This window comes from Miniopterus schreibersii, assembly GCF_964146895.1.
Source record: "Miniopterus schreibersii genome assembly, chromosome: 18".
NCBI classification, from domain to species: domain Eukaryota; kingdom Metazoa; phylum Chordata; class Mammalia; order Chiroptera; family Miniopteridae; genus Miniopterus; species Miniopterus schreibersii.
Window position 1 is genome coordinate 6,208,411 of NC_138121.1, and position 27,283 is coordinate 6,235,693.

The 27,283-nt window shown below is 43.3% G+C and overlaps 2 protein-coding genes across 2 annotated transcripts; both read right to left on the minus strand.

Annotated features, from left to right (window-relative positions):
* Nucleotides 1-1,780: 1,780 nt before the first annotated feature.
* Nucleotides 1,781-15,198, minus strand: LOC308547339 (uncharacterized protein). The gene is made up of 5 exons (XM_081117551.1): nucleotides 15,146-15,198; nucleotides 11,884-11,928; nucleotides 9,947-10,073; nucleotides 5,961-6,056; nucleotides 1,781-5,138 (listed from the first exon to the last, which is right to left on the minus strand). The coding sequence occupies exons 2-5, from the start codon at nucleotides 11,896-11,898 to the stop codon at nucleotides 2,665-2,667; spliced, it is 2,712 nt and encodes a 903-aa protein (XP_080973677.1). The 5' UTR covers nucleotides 11,899-11,928; nucleotides 15,146-15,198; the 3' UTR covers nucleotides 1,781-2,664.
* Nucleotides 15,199-18,329: 3,131 nt separating this feature from the next.
* LOC308547576 (uncharacterized protein) lies at nucleotides 18,330-27,095 on the minus strand. The gene is made up of 4 exons (XM_081118209.1): nucleotides 27,026-27,095; nucleotides 23,984-24,031; nucleotides 21,897-22,023; nucleotides 18,330-21,229 (listed from the first exon to the last, which is right to left on the minus strand). Exons 2-4 carry the CDS (start codon nucleotides 23,996-23,998, stop codon nucleotides 19,350-19,352), a joined length of 2,022 nt encoding a protein of 673 aa, XP_080974335.1. The 5' UTR covers nucleotides 23,999-24,031; nucleotides 27,026-27,095; the 3' UTR covers nucleotides 18,330-19,349.
* Nucleotides 27,096-27,283: the final 188 nt, after the last annotated feature.

Below are 27,283 nucleotides of genomic sequence, written 5' to 3' on the forward strand. Positions count from 1 at the left end.
CTGAAGAGTTGATGGGTGTTGGTGGAAGTTCCTGGAATAAACAATCTAGCTGTTTGCTTGGGCAGGAATCACACGGAATCCGAAAGACTGGGTAAGGACAACTGAATACTTAGGCTAATGTAGACAGTAAGCCCTGGGAGGGTAAGTATGTCAGAGCCTCAGTGTTCAGGGGCCAAGCTCTGCAAGCTCCGAGGGGAGGAAAGGACAGTGGGAGGTGGGGCTGCAGAACAGTGTTTAATTCCTTTGCCTCCTCTCATCCAAAGGCACCTAAGATTTCTTGACGTGTTTTGTTGAATGGAATTCTTCATTCCAATATGCTAAGAATTCACAAAATGACAATACAAACATTGAGAAGGCTATAATAGAGAAATATCTTGAACTTCGTTGTTTGTTTTTTTAAAATATTAGTTGTTATGGCAAACAAAAACAGCTCCATTGCAGGTAATTTAAGAAAATACTGTGATGTATGCATATATAATATCCTGAAATGTTTTCTAATTTGGGTTCGGCTTTAGACATTTCATGACATACTTCTATTCTGCTCCTGATATATATAAAATAAAGTGCCTTGAGATGAAATAAGCCAAGTGAAACCAGGAAGCCATGATTTTTCTCTTAGGAAGGAAATGTATTTTGTAGCTTTTTATTATAAAAGTTCAAAAATTGACAAAAGGAGAATAGTTAAATAGACCTGATATACTCGTATCCCAAATTCAAGTTGACACTTTTTACCATTTATCTATCACTATTTTTTTATTTTATAATACAATTTTTATTTTTTAATCCTCACCAGGTGATATTTGGGTGAGAAGTCTGATCTTTTCCTCACCTCTGTTCTATGCATGCAATGTGTTGTTTTCTGTCCGCCTTCAGTGTTTCCTCTGTGTTGTTCATTCTCAGCTGTTTGGCAATAACGTGTATAGTTTTTTGGCTTTTCATTTTTAAATCTTGCTTGGGTAGTCTGAGGTTCCTGATTTAGGGGAGGTCTTTTATTGCTTTTGGAAAATTCTCAGCCATTCTCTCTTCAACTAGGTTTTTTCTCATTCTCTCCACTCTCCCTCTGTGTTTCCAATTACACATATATTAGACCATAAAAAGTTCTCCCACAGTTCTTGGATACTATATTTTCTTCACACATTTTGTATTTATTGCTTTTTCAGAAAGAGTAAAGGGAGGTGTGGGGGAGAGAGAGAGAAACATCAATTGGTTGCCTCCCAAATGCACCCTACTGGGGCCAGGGATGAAACCTGCAGCCAAGATATGTACCCTGACTGGAATCAAACCTGCAACCTTCTGGTGAGTGGGATGACGCTCTAATTTATTGAGCGACACCAACTGGACAATTGGTTGCTTCTTGTATGCACCCTGACTGAGGATTGAACCCACAACCATGGCTTATGGGGACAATGCTCTAACCAACTGAGCTACCGGGCCAGGGTGCATATTTGACATTTTGACATATATTGTATGACTAACTCTTCTCTAACAAGCTTATACTTTCTACTCCCACCAACAATATGAACTGTTCTTGAAGACACAGACTACCAAGTAAAAGGCAATCATATCCTCATCAATATGTTTAATAAAATGTTTTTAAAAATTCAATATTTTTCCTTTGTGTGAGTGGGAGAAGTATGGGGATGCAAAACTTGACAAAATTAAAGTTCTCCAAACTCATCACAGATCCTCCTTAAGGAGGTGAAGTTCTCTAAAGGCTATACCTCTTAGAAATCAGTCAGATCAAAGGGGCTTTCATGGAAAGATGGAGACTAGAACCAAGTATTGTAATTTTGACATTTATTAAGAAAGTATTTTTCATTAGTAGCCATTTCTGACACTTTCCAAATATTACAGTAAAATTCTGCCTTAACACACAGGCAGGAGTAAAAATTCAATTATGTAAAATGCAGTGTTCCATTTTTGCAGTTAACCAGGAACAGTATCAGTTTGCAATGTCATTTAAAGTGCACATACGGACATACTAATACAGACACACACAGAGCTAAATTTAAACTGATAGTATACAGAAAGAGGCCAAATGGTAAGACATTCAGCTCATCCCTGCTTAAGATGGCATATAAGATGGAAACCAATCCTAACAGGGTTACAACCAAATTCATGTCATTTCAGACTGCAATACTGCTTGATGTTCCACGTTTCAAATACTTGAAGTGATTATATTAAGGTTACTTGCAGCCCTCCAAATACATGTTTTCTGGTGGGGGAAAATGAGCTTAATAAAAATTTTAATACACATTTTGTCATTTAGCAAAAAGTACTGAGCACCTATGTCGAGTCAGACAATGTCATGGCTTTATAGACAGCAATGAATGAAGCTCCTCCCCTTCAAGTTCCCTTCCAGTAGGTATGGATTTGCACATGCTCATCACTGGACTTTTGCTAAATTCCTGACCATACTCATCTTTTATGAGCCCTAGTGCAACTAGTTAAAGTCATGTGCAATGACTGATGCTACATTTCAGACAAAATCCCTTATGAAACCTCTCATTAGATGTCTGCTGTGTGGTCTCCTATTGTGAATGTTGGGGTTGGGTTGAAACATCACATTTTCATTAAAGAAATTCTTTTTCTAATATAAGAACTCTAGTAAATGGAAAAATTCAGCTTCCATTTGAGGACTTCAAAACAAGAGAAAATATCATTTTACAGGAATTCATTTCTGTATGGATTATCTGATGAAGGATAATCCTTACCATACTCCTCACTTCTATAAAATGTGTCACTATGGACTCTTTGATGAATTAGAAGACCTGAGCTCCAACGAAAACCTTTACCACATGCATCACATTTGTATGGTTTTTCTCCTGTGTGGACTCTCTGGTGAGCCTGAAGATTTGACCTCTGACTGAAGCCCTTTCCACACACCTCACATTTATATGGTTTTTCCCCAGTGTGGACTCTGTGATGGGCTTGAAGACTTGAAAACCCACTGAAACCCTTACCACACTGTTCACATTTATAGGGCCTCCCTTCTGTGTGGACCCTCTGATGTGCTTGAAGGCGTGAACTCTCACTGAAGCGCTTTGTGCACACCTCACATTTGTATGGTTTCCCTCCTGTGTGGACCCTCCGATGTGCTTCAAGGCGTGAACTCTGACTAAAGCCCTTCCCACACATCTCACATTTATATGGTTTCACTCTAGTGTGGACTCTCTGATGACCCTGAAGATATGCTCTCTGACTGAAGCCCTTCCCACATACCTCACATATATATGGTCTCTCTCCAGTGTGGACACTCTGATGGCTTTGAAGGTATGATCTCTGACTGAAGCTCTTACCACACTCATCACACTGGTATGGCTTCTCTCCTGTGTGAACTCTCTGATGGGCCAAAAGAGTTGAGGCCTTACTGAAGCCCTTATCACACTCTCCACATTTATAGGGTTTCTCTCCTGTGTGAACCCTCTGATGAATTTGAAGATTAAAGCTCCAACTGAATCCTTTCCCACATTCCTCACATTTGTAGGGTTTTTCTCCAGTGTGGACTCTTTGATGGCCTTGAAGGTGTGAACTCCGACTGAAGCCCTTCCCACACTCCTCACACTTATATGGTTTTTCTCCAGTGTGGACTCTCTGATGGCCTTGAAGATATGAATTCCGACTGAAGCCCCTCCCACACTCCTCACACTTATATGGTTTTTCTCCAGTGTGGATTCTCTGATGGGCCTGAAGGTATGAACTCCGACTGAATCCCTTATCACACTCCTCACATTTATAAGGTTTCTCTCCTGTGTGGACTCTCTGATGGACATTAAAAACTGATCTATGACTGAAGCCTTTACCACAAGCATTGCATTTGTATGGCTTCTCTCCAGTGCGGATTCTCTGATGATCTTTAAGTTTTGAACTCCAATTGAAGCCATTCCCACACTCCTTATAGGGTTTCTCTCCAATGTGAGTTTTCTGATGGCCTTGAAGATATGAATTTTGGCTGAAGCTGTTACCACATGAATGTTTATATGGCTGTTCCCTAGGATGGACTATCTGAAGGTCCTGAAAACATGAGGGCAGACTGAAGCCATTAGCACATTCCTCAGAATTATAGGGACTGTCTTCCATGTGAACTCTATGCTGAATGTTAAGATTTGAGCTACAAATGAAACCTTTTTCACATTCCACATCTGTGTACAGCTTCTCTTCAGTGTGGATTTTCTGATGAACTTGCGGACAAGAACTCCTAAGGACACTCCCATTCTCCTTATATTCATGGGGTTCCTTCCCAGTACTAACTCTAATACCACTGAGGTCTAAGCTCTGACTGAAGGTTTCTTTATAACTATAGGATGTCTCTCCTGTATGAATACGTCCATACATGTGAAGGGAGGAGCACCGGTTCAAGTTGTCACCATATGCACATCTACACGGCTTCTCTTCTGTACGTTTTCTCTGATGGGACCGCAGATGTGAACTCTCAAAAGCACACTCTCCTCCAGGAACACAATGAATATGCAGAACTGAATTACATCTACAGCCCTTTCCACATGGACTGTATGTGTGCGGCTTTCCTCCTAAGTCTAACTGCTGATGAACCTCAGAGCTGAAGTCAACACTGGTGGCTTTTCTGCACTCATTACAGGAGTAGGGGGTTGGCTCTGTTTGAATTAAGTTTTGATTATGTGGTGACACCTTCATAATGTCTTCTCCACAGTCATGGCAGCTGTGGGTTTCTTCTGTTCTGTGTACTCTCAGATTATCATTGTGATGTGAGATCCAACTGATGCTGTCACACTTACAGAAATTATTCTTCATGGAAATTGGTTGACATCTACACTGATAATTATGTGACTCTATCAGATACATTTTCCTCCACGAATGCTGGGCTCTCCAAGATGCAAATTCCTTATGTTTTATGTAATTGGGACCATCCCCTACAGGAGTCAATATATAATTCCCATCTTCAGAAATCTGAACTGGTATTCCTGTCCAAACCTGGCAGGGGGAATCACCTTGTTTTTGCAACTTAGAAATACTCCTTTGAAAGTTTTTCATGGAATCTTGACACCTGGCTAACCCACCTGCACCTTGCTGCCAGGTCTGCCAGGAGGAAAGCTCTTTGGGAGAAAGGTTGCTTAATCCCGCTTCTTGAATATTCTCCACATTATGATGGTTCTTGGTTCCTATAAGGTTAGAGAGAATTTAGACACGTACAGAGTGAATGCTTTTGTTCAGATTTCAAGCTTTTGCACTTAGGTTATGACATGAAACTTCAGTGAACTAGAGGAATATTCATCTGATTACCTCTAAAATACCTAGGAAATGGCTCTTCTTTGGCTACCTCAGGAGTATAAGTAGAACTGACATCACTGGGGCTATCTGCATGCTTCAAAAACAGGGCTTTGCAACACAAGCTGGATCCTGAACGTGGTGGCCCTGTTCAAAGGTTTAGTAAAACCATGCACATTATCATGGGCTGCCTGGAGATGCCGAGGAGAAAACAGAAGGGAATGGTCTCAAATGGGAAAGAATATTGTTTCAAATGGACAAATGCTTTTTGTCCTCATAAAAACTTTTTCTTTTTTCTCTGTCACATGGGCATGGTAATGTTTTAGTCTGATTGTCTGTATACCTACTAGCTAGCTATCTCAGGGAGGACTGGTGACAGCGAAGACCATGCCTCTGTTAACTAATTCATTCATTGAAGGCAGAGGGAAAGTCAAGCCAAGGAACCTGTAACAGAGGCATAAACGACAGGTCTTCTGGGCAGCAGTGGGACAGTAAAGCTAAAACAGAGTGAGCAAACAAACAATAGTAAGAAACTGTGCAAAGCTAGACAGTGCTCAGGGCACAGACCCTTTAAGGCCTACTAGGCACTGTAAGTACTTTAGGTTTTACCATGTGCGAAACGGAAAGCCTTCAGAGTTGAAACAGAGACGTGGTATGTTCTGACTTGTTCTAGGAGGGGCTGTTTGGCTGCTGGGTTATTGCTGGATGCTTCTCACCTGAACACCCATCTCCCTGGGTTTCTGTCTGCATCATCAAACGTTTTTCTTCTCTCTCCAGCTGGAATATAAGGTCTGGTTTGAAGGGCTGTGTCCCTGTAAAAGCAAAATTTTTAAGTTTTGAAGAAGTCGAATTTATCATTTTCTTTTCTGAGTCATGATTTTGGTGTCCTATCTGAGAATACTTTGAAGGTCATGATTTTTTCCTGTGTTTCCTTCTAGAAGTTTCACACTTTTAGATTTACATTAGATCTCATATCTATTTTGAGTTACTTTTTTTTAATGAGTGCATAAATAAGTGAGACAATAAATCGATGTCTCTCTCTCTCCCCCCTCCCTCCTTCCTCTCTTTAAATAAATAAAAAGTTTCAGAATTGCTTCTTCCATATATCACTATATAAACAAACCCACTGAGAACCGTTCAGGACTACAATTCATTCTTGCCTCCCCCTCCCACCGTACCTAAAACTAAGGGTATACAGTTATCTACTGTGCTCCTTAGCTGCTTCCACAGGTTCTTTCTTTTCTCTTCAGTATGGTTACGTTATTAATTTCAAATACAACTGAGTCCATTTGTTTCATTTCTCTTTTAGCTGTAGATTACAATCCCTTTGCATTCTACTTTAATTTTGATAATGTGTTGAACTAACATATTTTCTAAGGTCCCAACTAGATAAAAAGGTATCCTCAAAGAGGTGTGACTCTCTTCCACATTCCTTCCGCACTGTTACTTCCACCCCCTATGAAAACTACCTGTATTATTTTTTTGGTTAATCCTTTTGTGTTTCTTCTTATAAAGATAAGCAGAGATACATATAGTTACTTATTTCTCCTTCTTTCTTACATAAATTATAGCATGCTATTAATGCTCTTTTTTTTTCTTTTTTTAAAGGCCCTGCTAAAGCAAGGCCTCAAAAAACTGAGTATGAACTTAGAATTGTTCCTCTCCATGGAAATCTTTTGTAAAAGGCGAAAGATTCATTGCAATCTGAAGAGAAACCAGAGTATTCTTAATGCTCTCTTGTACTCTGCTGTCTTTAGGAAAAATTCCTAGAAGTGAATTGCCAGGAAAGGGTTAAGCAAATAGTCGTCTTCTTTTCTTCCTGTGAATCCTCCAAGGAGAGTTTTTCCATTGATTCTTTTTTTAGAGAAAGTGGAAAGGAGGAGGAGGGGAGGAGAGGGAGGGAGGGAGAGACACAGAGATTGGCTGCCTCCGGCACATGCCAGGTCGGGGATGGAACCTGCAACCACATACATGCCGCTGACTGGGGATCAAACCCTCGACCCTTTGGTGCATGGGCTGATGCTCCAAGCTCTGAGCACCACCGGCCAGGGCAGGTGAATACACAGTTTTGTTAGATACTGTCAAATTCTCCTCCTTTGTGGTTGTATCGTTTTTGTACTCCTAATTTTAATGTATGAAAGTGTTTTATTTCCCACAGCTTTGCCCAAAAAAAGTTCTAAATTTTTGCCAATCTCATGGGTCAGAAACAGTATTTCAAGTATAATTTTAATCCACATCTCTCTTATTTTGAATAAAATGGAACATCTACTCATATGTATATATTCACATACAGTTGTGTATGTGTATGTATATGAACACGTGTGTGCATGTACATACACACACACCCCTGCCTCCTAGCTCCATTCCCTGAGACTAAGAAACAAAAACACCACTGGCAATGACAATACTTAACATCCAGACCTTGGAGTGAAATACCATTCCCTAATAAAAGAAATGGATGATTCCAGAGCTGAGGGAAAGGAAAAGGTGAGCATAAGGTAAGGAAGTGTTAAAAAAACCTGTTGGGGCATATTACAAGGGCACAGCGATAAATTATAAGCCATAGTTAAAAAAAGATTTCACAGACCCTTACAGATACCAAATAAATGGATGGGGCGGGGGATCCTGCTTACTGTAGAATGTCCCATGCTGACTGCTAAATTTGAGGGAAGCACTACATCAGAAAATCATCAGTTTGTAACTATCGTGGTAAAGACTGAAAAGGCAGGAATCATCATCGGATGCTAAATATCTGTGTGGTCTTAGAGAGTGTTGCCCTTATGACTGCTAGAGGAAAATCAGCAGTAATTTCATAGTGGAGAAATTGGACAACATCTTGACTGGGTGAGCAAGGTGAACATCACCCACGGGGGACAGACGGTGTGCCTCTAGATGGGGTCCCAATCCGAGCGCCAGCCAGAAAGGATCATCTGGACCTAATTATGAGGGCGTATTAGGAATGTCCTATTAAAGCCAGGGGACGGGGAACAAACAGTATTCTTCAAAAATGTCACTGTCACAAAAAATAAAGAAATGCTGTGGAAATGTTCCTAATTAAAGGAGTCAAGGAGACATGACAGCGAGACTAGATTCTAGACTAGATCTTGCTCTGGGGGGACAAAAATATGCTATAAGGACTAGAATGGGCTCTGCTGATGAAATTAGAGCACAAATGATAAGAGTGGAAAAAAGTATTATATCTGCACGGGGGATATGTAAGAAAACATTCTTACTTCTACAAAATACACTGTTCAGTAAAGAATTAACCTTGCCCAGCCCAGCCGGTGTTGCTCAGCGGTTGAGCATCCACCCAGGAACCAAGAGGTCACGGTTCGATTCCCCGTCAGGGCACATGCCCGGGTTTTGGACTCCATCCCCAGTAGGGGGCGTGCAGGAGGCAGCCCATTGATGATGTTTCTCTCTCACCAATGTTTCTCTCTCTCTCCTCCTCCCTTCCTCTCTCTAAAAAATCAATAAAAACATATTTTTTAAAAAAAGAATTAACCTTGCCCAATGAGACATATGGTCTTTGCCCTCAGCTCTCAGGAGGTGATCTCTAAGGCCCCAGAATGTCCTACTTGATAAGAGTGTCTTTCTTACCCAGAGGCCTTGGGCCAGACCAGACAGTTTAACAGTGTGATTTATGGTGACGGCTTTGGGCCACCTGATACCAGCTTGATTTCCAGAGGGGCTGGAAACTAAGGTTAGCCACATAGGTGTCCAACCGCACCTACGTGACCAAGCTCCCAAAAAACTCTAGACACCAAGGCTCGGAGGTAATACACCATGTGTACTGTCGCACATCATTGCCGGGAAGAGTTAGTGCTGTCGCCCTCGGGCGTGGCTCAGCGGTTGAGCATCGAACTAGGATCCAGGAGATCACAGTTCGATTCCCGGTCAGGGCACATGCCCGGGTTGTGGACTAGATCCCCAGTCGGGGGCGTGGAGGCAGCTGACCAATGACTCTCTCATCATTGATGTTTTTCCCTCTCCCTCTCTCCCTCTGAAATCAGTGTAACCACGAGCATAACAGCTTTCAGTGAGTTCTGAGAGTCTTCCAGCTAATTATCAAGCCTCGGGGTACTACTGGGGACCCCTGAACTTGCAACTGGTGTCTGACAGAGTGTAGTCTTGGGGATTCCCAAGCCCTGCATTTACACTGAAGTATTTGGAGGTAAAGGGAGATGGTATATGTAAGTTACCTGCAAATTGTTCAGGAAAAAAATATTATGAATATGCGTACATTTTCATAATATACAAAAATTATCTGGAGAAAGAACATGTGTATAAATGACAAAGCAAGTGGGTAAAATGTCATTACAGGGGGACTTGGGTAAAAGCCATATGGGTGTTCTTGTTCTATATTTTTACTTTTGTAAATGTCCTGTAAGTTTAAAGTTACTTACAAATACGTTGTTAAAGTGAGAAATAAAATACCTCTGAAAAATCAAGTTAAAAACAGTTACTGACATCCTGAGAAACAAAAAGCTGGTGCAACTCACTGAACTGATTTCATGACAAAGCAGTGGGGCCGGACCACGGTGTGCTCACTGCGAGTTCAAAGGACAGAAACATCTTGTCTTTGCCGCGCAGGGCTTGTTAGATGCCCAAGCTCAGAGAAGGATTTCAGGAGTCCCAGAGCTTCAAACAACTGAGCACACAAAGAGGGCGACCCTGAGTTACAGAGGGCGCCTGTCCTCACCCAGGGACACCAGGTTCCAGAAGTTCTCCAGCATCACGTCTCGGTACAGCTTCCTCTGGGACGGGTCCAGCAGCCCCAGCTCCTCCTCGGTGAAGACCACAGCCACGTCCTTGAAGGTCACCAGCTCCTACACCACGAAACACACACAGGCTATGCTTACGGAAGAGGGGCAGCAATGAGCAAATGTAAAGGGTGGGAAACTGGTCTGGCCTCTGGGGCAGCTGCGGCAGGATTAAGGCGCTGCTTCCTATCTGCCTTACACACTGCTAACTCCACCCACCAAAGGGGCTGCAAGGAAAGGAAGCCTTACACTTTAAATTGCTACCTTTTGTTAGCACACCTACAGGGAAGTCCCTGGAACTCTGCTGCATCATGAGCTGCTACTGTCTTAAAGTTTATCAATAATGTCACCTGCTCCAGAAAAGATTTAGTTCTGCCTGTGTGTGATGAGTCTATTTTCCCTTTTACACACACACTCCGCTTATTTAATTTGCCAGCTTACAGGCTATCAGTCACCGTGACTGTTTAAGTGTCTTGTAACGTTTTGCTATAGGGAAATTTAATTTTTTTCTTTAATTTTCACCCAAGGATATGTTTTTACTGACTTTGAGAGAGCAGAATGGAGAGAGAGAAACATCACTGTGAGAGAGAAACATAGATCAGTTGCCTCCCTATGCACCTTGACTGGGGATTGAACCAGAAACCTAGCTATGTGCCCTGACCAGGAATCAAGCCCACAGCCTTTTGCTGGATAGGATGATGCTCCAACCAACTGAGTCACCTGGCCAGGGCGGGAAAGTTAAATTTTTTTATAGAGACCTGTTCAATACTGCACTTCTGGCTGGAGCTCCAAACATCGCAACTTCAGGTCTTGGTCTCTGAATGAGAACTGTGGATGGCTCTGAAATTTTCTGCTTCTCTTTACACCCAATTAGTATGCCTGATATTCTTGACCCAGATGGAAAAGGCTTTGGAGTGGGTCAGACACTTGCCTTCTCCAAGAACTGGAATAGGACCTGAACTCACATGAACCTCTATGTTCATGTTAACAGTGCAGACGATTCTAAGTTCCCCTCAGAGCCATGAATAAAGTGAAAGATGGAAAGTGCCTGCATCCTGTAGTATGATTTAAGTTTTTAAATTAAGTACCCGCATTGCTCTAATAAAATAAATTAATATATGAATGGTGAAACACACAGACATACATATAGAAAGCTTCAGGTCCTGGGAAGAAAGGATCTAGCTCTTTTTTATGAAAACATCTAACACTATGTGTTTCTGAGTTCACCTCATTCAGTGTGATTCTGTGAGACAAAACCATTTTTAGGTATTCTTTTCACAAAGTACTTCAGGGACAAAACCCCCACAACTTTTCTTAGTTCTGAGTCCCTGGAACATAAGGACAAATTATATTAGAATTCTCTCAGAACTGCTTTTTAGGTGAAGATGATATGTAGGAAAACTGATACTGCTGTGCAAAACTGCAAGACTCCCCGAGAACTTAAAAGTTTGTGAATGGGGAAGAGTTAAAAGGCGGGGGGAGAACATTCATAGAAGTAGTATTATTAGATGACAAAAATTAAGTGCTATAATTTTAACTGAAAATAAAAATGAATTCAAAATTGTATCTATTATTGCAAGTACAGTTATGAATGCACATCAAAAATGACCACGGGGGGAGAGGGGTGGTATGTAAGCAGGGTAAGAGCTTGAGGGTCTTTCTTTCTTTTAAATTTCTATTCTCTTTTACACTATTATTTGTGAAATAAAATGTAACAAAAAACTAAGCAAATTTTTAAAAACTGAAACAAAAAGCATGCCACGTGAGTGGTAGTAAGTATGCACTGTCATTCTTTATACTGGCTAAGAGAAGAAAGGAACCACTTACTGAGAAATGAAATAACGTGCTAGGTGACAGGAACAAAAATCCCACTCACCTGGAACTTGGTCATTTTCTCCTGTTCCTCGGGAAGGGCAGAGACCTGAGAAGGCAGAGCGAGATAAGAAAGAAGCCATGAGAGAAAGGGAAACCGGTCTTTAAGCAAATTGGAGAAGGGTGTCCCTTCCCCCAGGCAGACGCTGCCACACACACCCGAGCAGGAAGAGAGTGAGCAGGATCCCGCCACCACCTGGCTATTCGGAAGGATGCCTGTGTGCATGAGACGGCCACCAGGGCTGTCTCCAGCAGTCCTCACAAACCTCGTGGCTCCTGAGGTGTTCGTTCTGATCCTGGGAAATGTGAGAAAGGCGAGGCGGTGGGATGTCCTGGTTAAAAGTGGACTCTGTTGACAATTCCTTTCAAAACCTGACATTGCTTTATACTGGCTGTACATTTATTATGTATCGGTGCTGCTGTATATGTCTCAATCCATGGTTAAAGGAATAAGCCTCTCTCCATGTTTCACTTCTGTGACCCACAACAGTAGGATAACAGCACCAACACTGTAAGACTGTTGTGAGGAATATATGTGTGAATAGTGGAAAACACACAGTTTCCTATGGTCTTGTAGCTGCAGAGAAGCAGATACTACTCGACATCACAAAACTGTCCTTGCAATTGTGTCTTATAAGACATCTAGGTGGCAGGGATTACGGCTTCTTATTAAATAATCTGTGGCCTGGGTAATAACATATGTTTAGACATTGAGACCACCCTTCTGGAAGGTTTAATGGCTGGTGAATATTCTTCCTAAAGCCGGAGGGGCTCAAATGGTAAACCTGCTTCCTACAAGGCTATGATGAAAGACTTAAAAAGCCCATGATGCTACTACATTTCTCTTCTGTGAAGTGCTAGTTCCATGCTCCACCCTTGAAAGGATTCGGAAACCAGGAGTTAAATTTCTTAGGTTCTTCCTCAAGATTATTCACTGTTCTCAACAGATATTTACTGTTATTTACCTTACTTACTGTTCCCAAGCAACATCAAGGTGACCCGTGAGAAAGAAAGGACTCAAAAAAGGGCTAACCCTGGGCTATGAATAAGGCAGAGCCTTTTAGCACCCCCAGAGAGAGGTTTTCTGCTTCTCTAGTAGAATGCCCACCCCTCCCAAGTCCCTGCCCACATGGCTGCTGCTCTAGAATCCACAGAATATATGTATAACTACCAAGAACAAGTGTTAACTTGGCCACATAATCAGCAGTGAAAGAGTTGAGCTTTCTTTCACTTACCCAACATTTGTGGGTTACCTTCTAAAAGGGATACAGTTCCTAGATCTGTATTTTCTCAGAGCCTGGTGTGGGAGAACAGTTAGGTAATCAGCAATTATAACACAGAGATAGATTCCAGGGTCAAATTTAAGCAGGGTCCGTGGGGAGAACATGGAAGGGGTGCTCAAACCCAGGCTGGATGAGGGGGCAGCATGGGCTCAATGGAGAAAATGTGGCCTGATCTTAGCCTTGGAGGGTGACAGAGCTGTATTAGCCACTAAGAGCTCCTCGGGGTACTCCAACAGAATTCGGGTCAGAGGGTTCCTGGGGCAAATGAGGAAGCAGAAAGGTAGGTGAGAAGTCAAAGAGTCAAATCCTGTGCTTTAGAGGAATTGCCTCATTTAATTCTCACAAGCTGAGGGATTGGGACAGTTTTTACAGCTGAGAATATTGGCAAAAAAGCTAAAGAGAAGATACATCTGATGGACATCATTAGTCATTAAGGAAATGTACATTGTAATGAGATACCAATACGCGCCTATTAGAATGTCTAGAATTTAGAAAGACAACAATAAGTGCTGCCAAGGATGTGGAGCAACTGGAACTCTCAAACGTCATTAAACAGTTTGGCTGTTTCTTATAAAGTTAAACATACACTTTCCATATTACCCAGCAATCCCATTCTTGATTATGTATTCTAGAGAAATAAGCACAAAAACATGTACACAGATGTTCACAGCAGCCTATTCATAACTGCCCGAAACAGGAAATAACCCAAATATCCTTCAACAGGTGAATGGATAAACTACGGTATGTCCATAATTACAATATTAACCAGCATAAAAACAAATGAAGTACTAATACATACAACAACTTGGATGAATGCCAAAGACATGCCGAAGGAATGCAGCCTCAAGCCCTGGCCGGTTTGGTTCAGTGGTTAGATCTCCGTCCCACAGACTGAAGGGTCTGTGGTTCTATTCCCATCAGGGTTGCACACCTCAGTTGCAGGTTCAATCCCTGGCCCCCCTCGGGGAGGCAACCAATCCATGTCTCTTTCTGACATCCATGTTTCTCTCTCTCCCCCTTCCACTCTTTCTGAAAAGCAATGAAAAAAAATCCTCGGGTAAGGATTTAAAAAAATAAAAAGCCTCCTAGAATACTATTTAGCAGTCACTGTTTAAACATGATGTTATGACTCATGCCCAAGTAACCCCCATCCCTTCCTGCATTACTCAACAAATACCATGGCATCTTCGAAGCCGAAGAATTTGGGGATGAGTGAAGGAACTCTCTTCTCCCCTAAGAGCTCAGAGAGGATGAAATATGCTAAATCCTACGCAGGTGAGGCTCTAAGGGCCATTCCTTCCTCCCTGCAGCCCTCGGTAAGGAGCCAGAGCTGAGAAATGAGAGCTTCATTACAGCGGACTCCCAGGCAGCGGCGAGGCCAATTACTGACCCTCTCCAATAATTCAAGTTAAAAGTGTTACTAGAAGTCCGGGTACAGCCCGCTTCCTTCAGAGATCAGAGAAGGACCAGGGGGCTCTGACCCCATCCCGGGTTCACAGCTTTCGGAGAACTGAGCGCTTCTCCGGGAATTACAAAGCACGGGTAACAGAGACGGATCTGTGCCAAAAGCCAGGCTCAGCCTTCTACTTCTCCACTCTCATTAACTCTCAAAATACCTTTATTAGGGAGACTCACTAACACCAACTTAAAGAAGAGGAAACGCAGCCAGAGGCATCAGATGCTCTCCGAATATTCCATTGCTCCGAGGCGGCGGCGCTGCCCGGGGGTCGGGAAACGGGCGGGACGGGACGACGCCCAGGAGACCCTGAGGCCCCGCGCGGCGCGGCCCCGGCCGGCCCTTCAGCCGCGACGCCCCACCCGCCCCACAGCCCCGCAGGCTCATTCAAAGGCGGCACAGGGCCGCCCTTCGCCGCGGGCTGCCTCTCTTCCTCGACGTGCACCGCCCGCTCGCCACAGGCCCGCAGCAGGGCGAAGGAGGGGCCTGTGGGCGCCGGGAGAGCGACGCGGGAGGCGAGCGCTCACCTTTCCGGGAGGAACGAAGGCCGCGGCCTCGGGCACCGGGGACGGAAGTGGCTCCGCCTACAGCGGCCTCCTGGACTACGCTTCCCAGAATTCCCGACGGGAGCGGGGCCGCGGCACGAGCGTCCTGAGCGGAAGTTACCGACCGCGGCGTTCGCGGACTACGCCGTGCCGAGCCGCGGGGCCGCTCAGGGCGGCAGTAACGGCCGCTGCGCCGAGGCTCTGCCGTGTGTGTGACAGTTCGCGGGTCTGGAACGAATTCCAGCAGCGCGCCTTCCTGGAGCCGACGTGCTCTGCTGCGCTGCTCGCTCCAACCGGCCGCGCTGCCCGGGCGGCTGCCCGCGCCTCCGAGCCTGCGGGCAGCCCTTCCCGCGAGCCGGCCCGTTTTCTTTCGGGGGGTCAGTCCTTGGGCGGCCCTTACGCTCTTTTTTAGGAGAGTCGGTCTGAAGTCTATACTGTTAGGAGAGCTTGGTGACCGTCTCCCCTTTTTCTGAAATATTTTTTCTTCAAGCGTGACCGGGGAGGGAGGGAGGAAGGTTAGATGGCACGAGATTAGCAAATGCTGACGCGGGTTCAGGCCTGGCGATGGTGCTGTGGGTGGTACCCCAGCTTAGAGCATTTGGCCGTACTGTCAGCTTCCACCGTAAAAAGGAAAGGAGGGGAAAAGGGACCGAGGACACCGCTTTTGTAAGATGTAGGTAAACATAAAAACCTGGAAAAAATACATTAAAATGTTAACGGTTGTCATCTGTACATCCTGGGAATACGAGTCATTCAGACTTCTCTTCAGATTTTCACCTAGTCTTTTAACAATCTACAACACACAACCATTATTTCAGTAGTCAAAACGTTAACTATTTGAAATAAAATACAATTAAATAATGAAAGATGCCGTGAAAAGCTTACTGACATAGCTTTCATAGTCCTTTACAAACTATCCCTTCCAAACCTGATGACAAACAGGCTGAGGAATGAGGGTGGGGACTGAGAATAGCTTGGTTCAGTTTTCAGCTCAGCGTCTTAGTTGGATGACCTCGGGTAGGTAACTTATGCTCCGTGTCTCCATTTCCTCCTCTTTAAACGAGTAAATAACCTCCATAGGCTGTTGTGAGGATTAAATGATTTATCTAAAGCCCTTAAAATACGACTACTTAGCACTAAGTATTCACTATCACTATGATGCCCAAGTACTCCTCCCATCCACTCTCACATTTTTTCAACAAACATTTGAACATGTAGCAGAATTGCTTTTATAATTATTAAAAGCAATCTCTTCTCCCCTGAAAAGAGGGATAACATGGCAGGAAAGATGGTTCGTCCTAGTCAGGCGAGCTTCTGTCGCTAGAAGCCAATAGACTCATTCCCTCCTCCTTCCTGCAGCCCTCTGCCAGTCGTGGGGGCTGGGGAAGCACAGGAGGCCGGGAGAAATCAGAGCTGCGTTCCCTTCTGCATGAATCACAGGACATCCCCATACACCACCATGAAGTGACACGCACTTCCCACCCCCCCTTTTTTTTTTAGCCTCACCCAAGGACATTTTTTCCATTGCTTTTCAGAGAGTGGGAGGAGAGAGAGAGATGATGTGAGAGACACATCAATTGGTTGCCTCCCGCACACACCCCAACCTTGCTGGGGAACCTGCGCCCCGGGTACATGCCCTTGACTCGAACAGAACCTGAGACCCTTCAGCCCTAGGGCCGAGGGATGTGCTAACCACTGAGCCAAACAGGCTAGCCCCCCCCCTTTTTTTTTTAATGTATATTTTTATTGATTTGAGAGAGAGAAACATCAATGATGAGTCATTGACTGCATGCCTTCTGCATGCCCCTGACTGGGGATCGAGCCCGCAACCCGGGCATGTGCTGACCCGGAATCGAACCCCGATCTCCTGGATCCTAGGTCCATGTTCAACTGCTGAGCCATGCCCGGCCGGGCCCACCCCCACTTCTTAAAGTGGAGAATGGGGAGGGAGAGGGAGAGAGCAGAAGGAAGCCAAGAATGGCCTGGATTCTTCCAGTGGTTAGGGGAAAAAAAGGCCAGTAGCACTTCCGGTGAAACTCTGATCCCTTCCTGGGCTCAAACTTTTAGGCAAGTGAGCATCTCTCAGGGAATTAAAATACATTAATTAAAACAAACCCATCTTTACTGCTTGTTTTCAACCTTTTATCTGTGACTATCTCATTTAAATCTCCAAACAACTCTATTAGGCATGTACTATTATTCCCCTCATTACACAGAAAAGGAATTGAGGCACAGACTGCTTGTTACTTGCCCAATCTCACACCCCTAGGAGGTGACAGGTCTTCCTGCTTGGTATTTAGGAAATTTTCCCCTTTTCCAGTCTTCCTAAAAGTCATCAAAAGCAAATAAAAAAAATCTTGTGTCTTCTCTACAAAAATTAGTAATTCGGATTCGGTGCATGGTCTTCATGTGTTTTGTCTTCATGTGTATGGTCTTTATGTGATATGTGTTTGTCTGTGTATTATATATGGTGTGTTTTCTGCCTCCAGATGGCATTACTAGGGTTTGATATTTTACTGGCCTAAAGAGATTAAATACTTATATATGTTAAGCAGGATCCTATGGTTTAGACAAAATATTTGATATTAAAACCTGTTTTAGTTTGATGTCTTTTAGAGCTATTACCATAAAATATGTTTGTTTTACCTAGATTTACAATGAGTTCATGATATGATCTTTTGGTTAAGTATATTTGACAACCTTCCCAAAGTTTAAATTTTAAAAGACTTTTTTAACAGATAAGTGATTTGGGGTTATTCCAATAGGCACTGGAATACCTCAAAAAAAAAAAAGCCTTAAAATAATTGGGCCTATATAATATACCTGAAATTACATGGGAAGCTTTGCCAAATCAAAATAATAATAACTATTTCCTATTTGTATACTTTTTTTTTAATGGATATTCTCAAGATTTCAGTCTGCCCTAGGGGAAAACTTGCAACAATTTAAGGCCAAGTTCAGCCAGGAAGCTCCCAGGGATAGCAGGTGTCCTGTCAGTGACATGGGGCAAGACAAGTAATGGTTCCCTGTAGGGATGTCTGGCAGTGGTACTCCAGATATTTGTGGTCCACACAGTGGGAGTTTATAAATTATTTCCAGTGCTCAATACACACTTCCACTAATCCATGTGTAACTTATTTACCAAAAAATTGTCTTGGAATATTATATCTTACAAAAACAAAGTTTTTTTATTAATTGCATTATAATCAAATTTATAACCATGCCACTTTAAGTTTTGTCATTTATAAACAGTCATTATTTTACTCTAATACATTTACAAACTTATTATATCTTTAGAAAAATCCATAAAAAAGACTCTTACTCTAAACTACAGGTTTTAAACAGGTCATATCTTTAAATTAGATAAAAATTTATAAAACTCTAAAGAATAACTAAATTCATAAAAATCCTGGCAAATAATGAGAACCAAAAAAATTGGTTATGGGACTAAATAGACGGGAAATAATTATTATCCTTATGACTCTGAAATGTTACTGATTTTAAAATCTTTTTGTTTTCCAAATATAAGAAAAACTAAAAGGAGATATTCTACATTATTATCAATGGCTCATTAACCAGGCTATAGAAACTAATAACTTAGTAACATTCATTTCACAGTGTACTCCCAGAAGACAAAGGCTTCAAAGGCCATAACTTACAACCTGGATATTTTTGTCCATTGGGAAAAACATTCATTAAAGACTCTCTCCAACAGTGTTGGAAGAGACCTTACCTAACCAGGTGCCTAACCGCAAATGGACATCTGCCCATCTCTGATACTCACCTCCAACTAAGTGGAGATCACAAGCTTTTCAAGACTGAAAAGCCCAAACATCAGAAATAGACACTGACAAGGCCTATGTACCTACAAATTAATGTTACTACTAATATTAGTAATAATAACTATATTTGTTCTTTAGGCTTTTCTCAAATCCTATACATGTAACCAACTGTTTAATAATTACAGAAGGTGTATAAGACAACTTTTTGTATTATCAATAATATTCTTTTTATAGTGACAGTTTTGAAATGTAAAGAAATTACTATTGCAAAAAGTTAAGTAAAAAGAATTAAGGAATTTTATATATAAACACAAAAAGCTAATTATGAAACGTCTCACATCTGTATAACTTCTATCCTATGAGATCCACATGAACCCTTTCCCACACTCTTAATTTTTGTAGGATTAATCCATAGTGTGGAGTTGCTGATGGTCTTGAAGACTTGACATATGGTTGAAGCTCTTACCACACAGAGTACATTTGTAGTGTTTCTCTCCAGCGTGGACTCGCTGATGGGATTGAAGATATGAACTCCGACTAAAGCTCTTCCCACACACAGCACATTTGTAGGGTTTCTCTCCAGTGTGGACTCGCTGATGAGTTTGAAGACTTGCAGTCTGACTGAAGCTCTTACCACACACAGCACATTTGTAGGGTTTCTCTCCTGTGTGGATCCTCTGATGAACATGAAGACTTGAGATCACCATGAAGCCTTTCCCACACTGTTCACATTTGTATGGTTTCTCACCAGTGTGGACTCGCTGATGGTATTGAAGACTTGAGGTCTGACTATAGCTCTTACCACACACAGCACATCTGTAGGGTTTCTCTCCTGTGTGGAATCGCTGATGGGCTTGAAGATGTGAACTCCGACTGAAGCTCTTACCACACACAGCACATTGGAAGGGTTTCTCTCCAGTGTGGACTCGCTGATGGGCTTGAAGATGTGAACTCTGACTAAAGCCCTTTCCACAAATGCCACATTTGTAAGGTTTCTCTTCTGTGTGGATCCTCTCGTGAACATGAAGATATGAACTCCACATGAAGCCTTTCAAACACACAGCACATTTGTAGGGTTTCTCTCCAGTATGAACTCGCTGATGAACTTGCAGATGTGATTTCTGACTAAAGTTCTTACCACATACAGCACATTTGTAGGGTTTCTCTCCAGTGTGGATTCGTTGATGGGCTTGAAGACTTGAGGTCTGACTGAAGCTCTTACCACACACAGCACATTTGTAGGGTTTCTCTGCAGGGTGACCTTGTTGATGTTCTTCAAGACACGAACTGTGACTAAAGCACGTACCACATGTCTCACATTTGTATGGCTTCTCTACAGTGTGGACTCGTTGATGGGCATGAAGATGTGAACTCCAACTGAAGCCTTTCCCACACACAGCACATTTACAGTGTTTCTCTCCTGTGTGGACACTATGATGAACATGAAGATATGAGCTCCACATGAAGCCTTTCCCACACACAGCACATTTGTAGGGTTTCTCTCCTGTGCTGACTCTCTGATCAATTTGCAGATGGGAGTTTTGACAGAAGTCTTCACCACACTCACCATAACTACTGCATTTCTCTTCTGTGAGAACACTTTGATGAGTGCAAAGCACTGAGCTATAACTAAGGCCCTCCCCACACTGACTACACATATGGGCTTTTGTTCCTAGGTGCAACTGCTGATCAAGTTCAAGACTGGGGCCAAAACTGAAGCCTTTTCCATTCTCACAAGAAGTTTGCTCTCTTGCGTGGATTACATTATGCTGGAATGATTTCTTCATGAAATCTTTTCCACAGTTCTTGTGGATATAAGACTTCTTGCCTTTGTGTACTTCCTGGTCATCACCATGGTCATGAGAAGTCCTTATAACACAAGGATCACACTTGCACAGTTCACGTTTCCCATCAATCTTCTGACACCTACTCTGATAATTCTGTGACTCTCTCAGGTACATTTTCTTCCAGAAATCCCAGGTGGTCTTAATTGGAAACTCTTGACATTTTATACTATTGGAACTTTGAACTTCCCCTGGAAGCTTTATTATACAGTTCTCATCTTCAGAAACTTGAGTAGATTCTCTTGCCCACAGCTGAAAGGAGGAATCACCTTGTTTTGGCAAATCAGACTTCTTGCCTTCCAGATTTATTATCAAGTCTTGATTTCTGGTTAACTTACTTATAAGTTGTTCCCATATTTGCCACCACAAAAAGTCTTCATGAAAAAGGTACTTTAATCCAACTTTTTGAACAGTGTCTATCTCATTTTGATTCCAATGTCCTGGAACAATAAAGAGAATTCAGAGATGAAAATGAGAACAAATGAAAGTCTATTCAGAGATTAAAATATTTCACAGTTCAACCACACTAGGAAACCATATTTAATCAGTTTGACTTTGTCTTTGGCTTTCTCATGCCTCTGGAAACAAAGAGCTCCTATGTGCTAAGTGTTAAGGAGACTCATCTGGAACTATACCTAGACTTATGTATGAGGTCAATGTTAGAAATACACGGCTACAGACCAGGGAACTTTCTCAGGAAAAGGGAAAAGAATTTATAATATTCAACCAATGAACATTATAACTGGAAAAAAATAGAAAACTCATTCCCATAACTGACACATCTTATGGGAGTAAAAATCCTACAATAATTGTTATCATTTAATTTGGCTGAATTTTCTGAGGAATGTCAATGGCTAATATTATATTCCAGGTTTTGTACATATGTATTTGTACATATGAAAGGTGCCATGGTAACCAGCATACAGGATGGTCCCCAATGATCCTGCCTCCTGATGTCCATTTCCTATCAAATCCCTTCTAACAATATATCAGGATTGGTCTTCAAGGTCAGGGAACTATTTCAAAAGGTCCAACGCTCTGAACAACTGAGGATACAGAGATTCTCACAGAGGTTGAGATTCAGTGTCAGAAGGTGCCTGTCCTCACCCACTAAGACCAGGTTCTGGAAGTTCTCCAGCATCACATCTTGGTACAGCTTCCTCTGGGACTGGTCCAGCAACCCCAGCTCCTCCTTGGTGAAGACTATAGCCACGTCCTGGAATGTCACTGCCTCCTACAATAGGAAATACAGACAACCTCAATCTTATGACCAATGGTCATGGGGAGAGGGGTAGCACTGAGTGGGCAGAGAGGATGGGTGGGAAGTTGTTCTGGATCCTGAGGACTCTGAGTCTACTTTATGTAGTTTCTTCCTCTTCTCAATCCAGCATGTCAATTGCACATACTAATTTTCCACAGTCCCATCAAAATATGTGTAATTAAAAAATAATCCCTGTTTATTTCACTTGGTGTCATGTGTGAGAATTCCTATAGTAAGCACCCTGGAACTGTTAAGTCTTGAATCATGGGGGATATACATTTCATAAGTTGATTAATACAACCAAAGTGTTCCACAAATGTTAGGTCAATTTACTGCCAACAATAGGGTCTGATAGCTTTTATCTTTCCAACATCATCATTCATAAGGGAAACAAAAATTATAGTGTCAGTGAGATATCACTCATGAGAATGGTAGAAATAAAAAAAAAATCTGCATCAAACAATGACAAAGATGTAAACCAACTGCTTTCAGATGCTGTGGTGGGGCTGTAAATTGGTACTACCCCTTTGGGTAACTGTTTACATTCACCTACCCTACAAACTGAGTCATTCCACTTCTAGATGTTTAACCAAGAGATATGAAACATATGTCCACAAGAAGACCTGCACAAGAATGTTCACAGGACCTTCATGCAGAACAATCAGAGGCTGCAAAATGACCCCAATGTCCTTCAAAAGGGGAATTTTGTCTATCCTTCCAAAGGATAAACAAACTGCCACATATTCATAAAATGTAATACAACTCAACAATAAAAAGGAATAATGTAGTGATACATACCACATAGATGAATCTAAAAAACATTATGTTGAGTGAAAGAAGCCAGGCACAAGAGTACATACTGTACATACTGTATGAATTCATTAAGTATATTAAACTTGAAAACAAGTAAACTAATCATGTGATGGCAGATCAGAACAGCAGATGCCTCCCAGGGGTAGAAAACTGACTTGAAAGACTGTGTGATATGAGAGAACATGGGCCCCTTCCCAAGCTCCAACTCCCCCCCTCCCCACCTGTGGGAATATAAGTGTACCACGGGATTTTGGCAACCTGGCCGGCTTCTCGGCTCCTCCTTGGTCAAGGAACAGCCAAAAAGAAACATTTCTGGATGTGAGCCTGTAATGTAAACATTATTACCAGTTGCTTTGTTTTCTGTACTCTGTATATAACCCTATAGAGAAAAAGCCTGTGTTATGGAGGCTTCACTGGCAGCCACACCCCTCCCCACCCCACGGGTACGTAAGTCCTAATGAACTCATGTCTTTCTCAGCCAGCCCAAGACACATGAGAGAACTTTTGGGGGAAATGTAAATATTCTACTTCGGGTTTTGGGTGGTAGTCCAATCTATTAATCAACCTCCAAAATGGAGTATACCACTGTCACTGACCTGACACTTAAGATGTGTAATTTTTGTAAGTAAATTATATTTAATTTTTAAAAGCCCATGCAAAAGTGTTATAAATCAAAACATTTATTCAGAGACACAGTCGTGTGCATGTGTGTTTGTAGCTTCTGAAGTTTACACACAAAAAAGAAACCCTCCTGGAAGAAGTACATAAAATAATGCCAAATCACAAAAAACTCAAGTGAAAACATAAGATTAAAAATTGTACATATGCTGTGGTTGTAATTATATAAAATAGAGCACAGGGAAATAGCAGATATAGCAGTGTAGTAATCTGGCTCGTAAAACTTTTTTGATATCTATGAATTTCTACACTATTATTTGTGAAATAAATGAAATAAAACCAAAACTAAAAACAAAAACGAAAGACAAAAACAAAAACAGAACCAATATAAAAGATAGTAATTGGCACATAACAAACATCTGTCTTTTATCCTTCCTAAGAGAAAAAAACGTGTCTAATCTTTGAGGAGATTCTAAGAGATAAAAATCAAAACTCAGCTCACCTGGAACTGGGTCATTTTCTCCTGCTCCTGCTGGGGAGGCACAGCGTCCTGGGAAGGCAGAGTGGCAAAGGAGAAAGCAGCCATGAGACACGGGCCCTGGCACACAGGCTGCTCTGTGAATTATAAAATGTGACCCCTCCCTCTGGCCACAGCAGTAGCCTCTCAGCCAGGGCCCTTGTACAGGGAACAACCTGTCCGACTAGTCCCCTGAAGCTCCCGGGGTCACCATTCTCATCCTGGGTGTCGTGGGACATGAAAGGCAGTGGCATGTCCTGGCCATGACCACGAGAGGAAACCCTGAGGCCAAACGGTCTGGGTGGGGCATGTCACCAGGATTCCACTATTGATTCTTCCGACCCACTAGCTCTTGGTGCCTATTCCCACACCTATCGAATGGGGAGAATCCATTACCCAGCTCACAGCGTTGTTAAGACGTTTCCGTGAATCCATTCAAACAAGCAAGCAGAGCCTAGAGCTACCCACGTTCACGGGACTGCCAGCCTCGGGCAGAAGTAGTTTAGTAGGAGCGAGAGCAACGTGTCTGCTTCTCAAAGCCTGGGAGCAACACCCGATCAGAACGTCCAATCCCCGGGCACTGGCCCTACATTTGCTGCACTCTCCTGCTCTGCTCAGTAATGGACTTTTGCAAGGAGACCAGACGTTTCACAGTATTTAGTAAGAGAAAGCAAGTGGGTCTGGGGAGCCTGGCGAGCGTGGCACCTGCCCACCACCTGCCTGCTGCCTGCTACCTACTCTGAGAAGCCTTCCATCATCCGGGCATCCCTGCCCCCACGGAGGAGAGGATCAGCAACTGTTTTGCCTGTGAGATGATAAACACATCTTTTTATCCTTAGCACCTAGAGGAGAGGGAGTACTCAAAACCCATGGAATCCAAGGATGACAGAAAACACACTCTGCTGGGCAGCCTGGGAAGGACTGGGCTAGTGGACTCGGGGAGCTGCGCGATTCTGAGCCTGAAGCCCCCAGCTGGGAGGAGGGGAGGAGGCGCTGTGTCTTCCTACTTCCCATTTTACTTGTTTTGCTCAAACTCCATCAAGGTCATCCTTAAAAGTGACACATTCATAAAAGGGTCATTCATGGGCTACTGGGTAAGGCAAACCCTATTTACTTATTTAGGTATTTATTTAATTTTGAAAGTGACTGATTTCACACCAGGTATTACTCAGATGTCACTCTCAGAGTTCTTCCATGGATATCGCTTTATATCAGGTAGATCCCCATCCACCATGTCCCTTCTCCCATTCACTCCTTTGGATGTTTAGCGTCATCACTTTCTAACATACGCGGGTGTGTTTTCGTTATTCGTCTTGCTTGTATCTATCCATCTTTTTAGAAAGAAGATGCATAGTTTTGGTCACTACCCTTCCTCCAGTTCATGGCATGTATCGCAGAGGACATCCCCATACCCTCCCTCCTTAGTCATAGGGCTGAAGGAGAGTAGGGCATGAAGGTCAAGAACCCAGGCTGCCTGGCTTCAAATTCTTAGCTCTGTCTCGTCCCTGTTTCCCATAAATTGTTCACCTATCAACATTCTTATCTGTGAAGTACAGAACACAACAGTATTTTTTGTCTGTTATGAAGAGTAAACTAATTAAAGCATATAAAACCTATAGAAGACTATCTGCCACTCAGTATGTGAAATACTATTCCTGATTCATCAACACTTGTTTGAACATCTGCCCGAGAGAAAAAATTTGCTAATGAGTGAAGGAACCTGTTCCCGACTGAGACCAGAAATGACACACAGCTTGTTAAATTCTCCCACGTTGGGACAATGTTACCAGGAGCCAGGGGGTCACTCCCTCCTCCTCCCTGCACCCTCTTTGAAAAGTCAGGGCTGAGACCGGAAAAGAGGCTGGAAGATGTTAAAATTGTGTCTGTGGTCCAAAATGAATCTCGTGGGCATCCTCCAGGCACCACTTCTTCCTTTCAAACAGGGGGAGGGAGAGTGGGGAGTCCTTAGCAATACAGGAACAGCCCACTCCCCACAGTGCACAGAGAAGGGTCAGTGGCGGTGCGGCTGGAGCTCAGAACTTAGGCAGGCTCAGCACAGAAGCTTTCAGGGACTGAGCGCTTCTCTGAAAGAACTAATAGATAACAACCAGCCACCTTTTAGCTTGTGCTGGGATCACTTCTAAGCATTTGTACTTTTACCTCACCTAAATCTCACTACACGCCCACTAGGGAGGTACTACTGAGGCAAAATAGTAAGAAGCTAGGAAAATGCCTTGGCAAGTGGAATAGGGAAACAGACAACTGAACAAACTGGCCGAGCAATGTTCAGCCAGATGCAGAACGTCACACTGGCAAAACTGGTGCAGGACCTGCCCCCAGGGTGACATTTATCACTGATCATCATTTTGGACCTCTCCTCTGACCTTTCTTCCCTAAAGAAAACATCAAGGCCTCAGTTGTATTTCAGCTCCATGGCCAGAAAAGCTGCAATACCAAGACAGGGAGGCCAGGGCCAGATGCATGACTAATGACCCCCTGCCCAGGCAGTGACCATTCAGTGGAGACCACGACCCTGAAAGGACACACCTTGAAAAATTGATGAATATTCTACTGAGATCCTCCCCTGGGACCTCCCCTGAAAACCCCGCCTTTGTAAAGCAGATAAACCCCTCAAGATAAAGGAAGCCAGCCCTGCCTCTCTTTGGAGCACACCCACACCTTATGTCAGGCGTGAACTTTTTATGTTCTGTCTCCTAAACTCCCGCTGATCCCAGCTTTAATAAACGGCACCTGGATTCCTGTCCTGAAATCTTTCCTACACCAAGTCAAGACCCCACACAGTACTGGCCGGCCGGAGGGTGACCTGCCCCATCTCCCTCTGTTGGCTATGAACTCCACTTTAGACAGCAGAAGCAGAGAAACTGAGTAACTCTACAGGGATTATGTCACTAGAAGGCGGCAGAGAGAGCAGAAGGAAGGGAGGCGAAGGAACCCGGCCCAGAGACCCTCAGACCTAGAATCGGGACCCGGCCCACCCCCAACGCCACCCGGGAACCAGGCGCAAACCTGCCCTCTGCCGCTTCTGTCCCCCGAGAGCGAGGAAGGCACCTGCGGGTCCCACGCCCAGGCAAGAGAGGAGGGGACCCGGGGGGCCGCACGCCCTCACCTCCTAGGAGATACTGACGACTCGCGCCCATCACTCTCCACAATCCGGGAGGGAAACAAGGGCTGCAGCTCCTCGCTCTCGGAGCGGAAGTGGCTCCGCCGGCCCTGCGCGCTGGACTACATTTCCCAGAATGCCCCGCAGGGAGCGGGGACATCCGG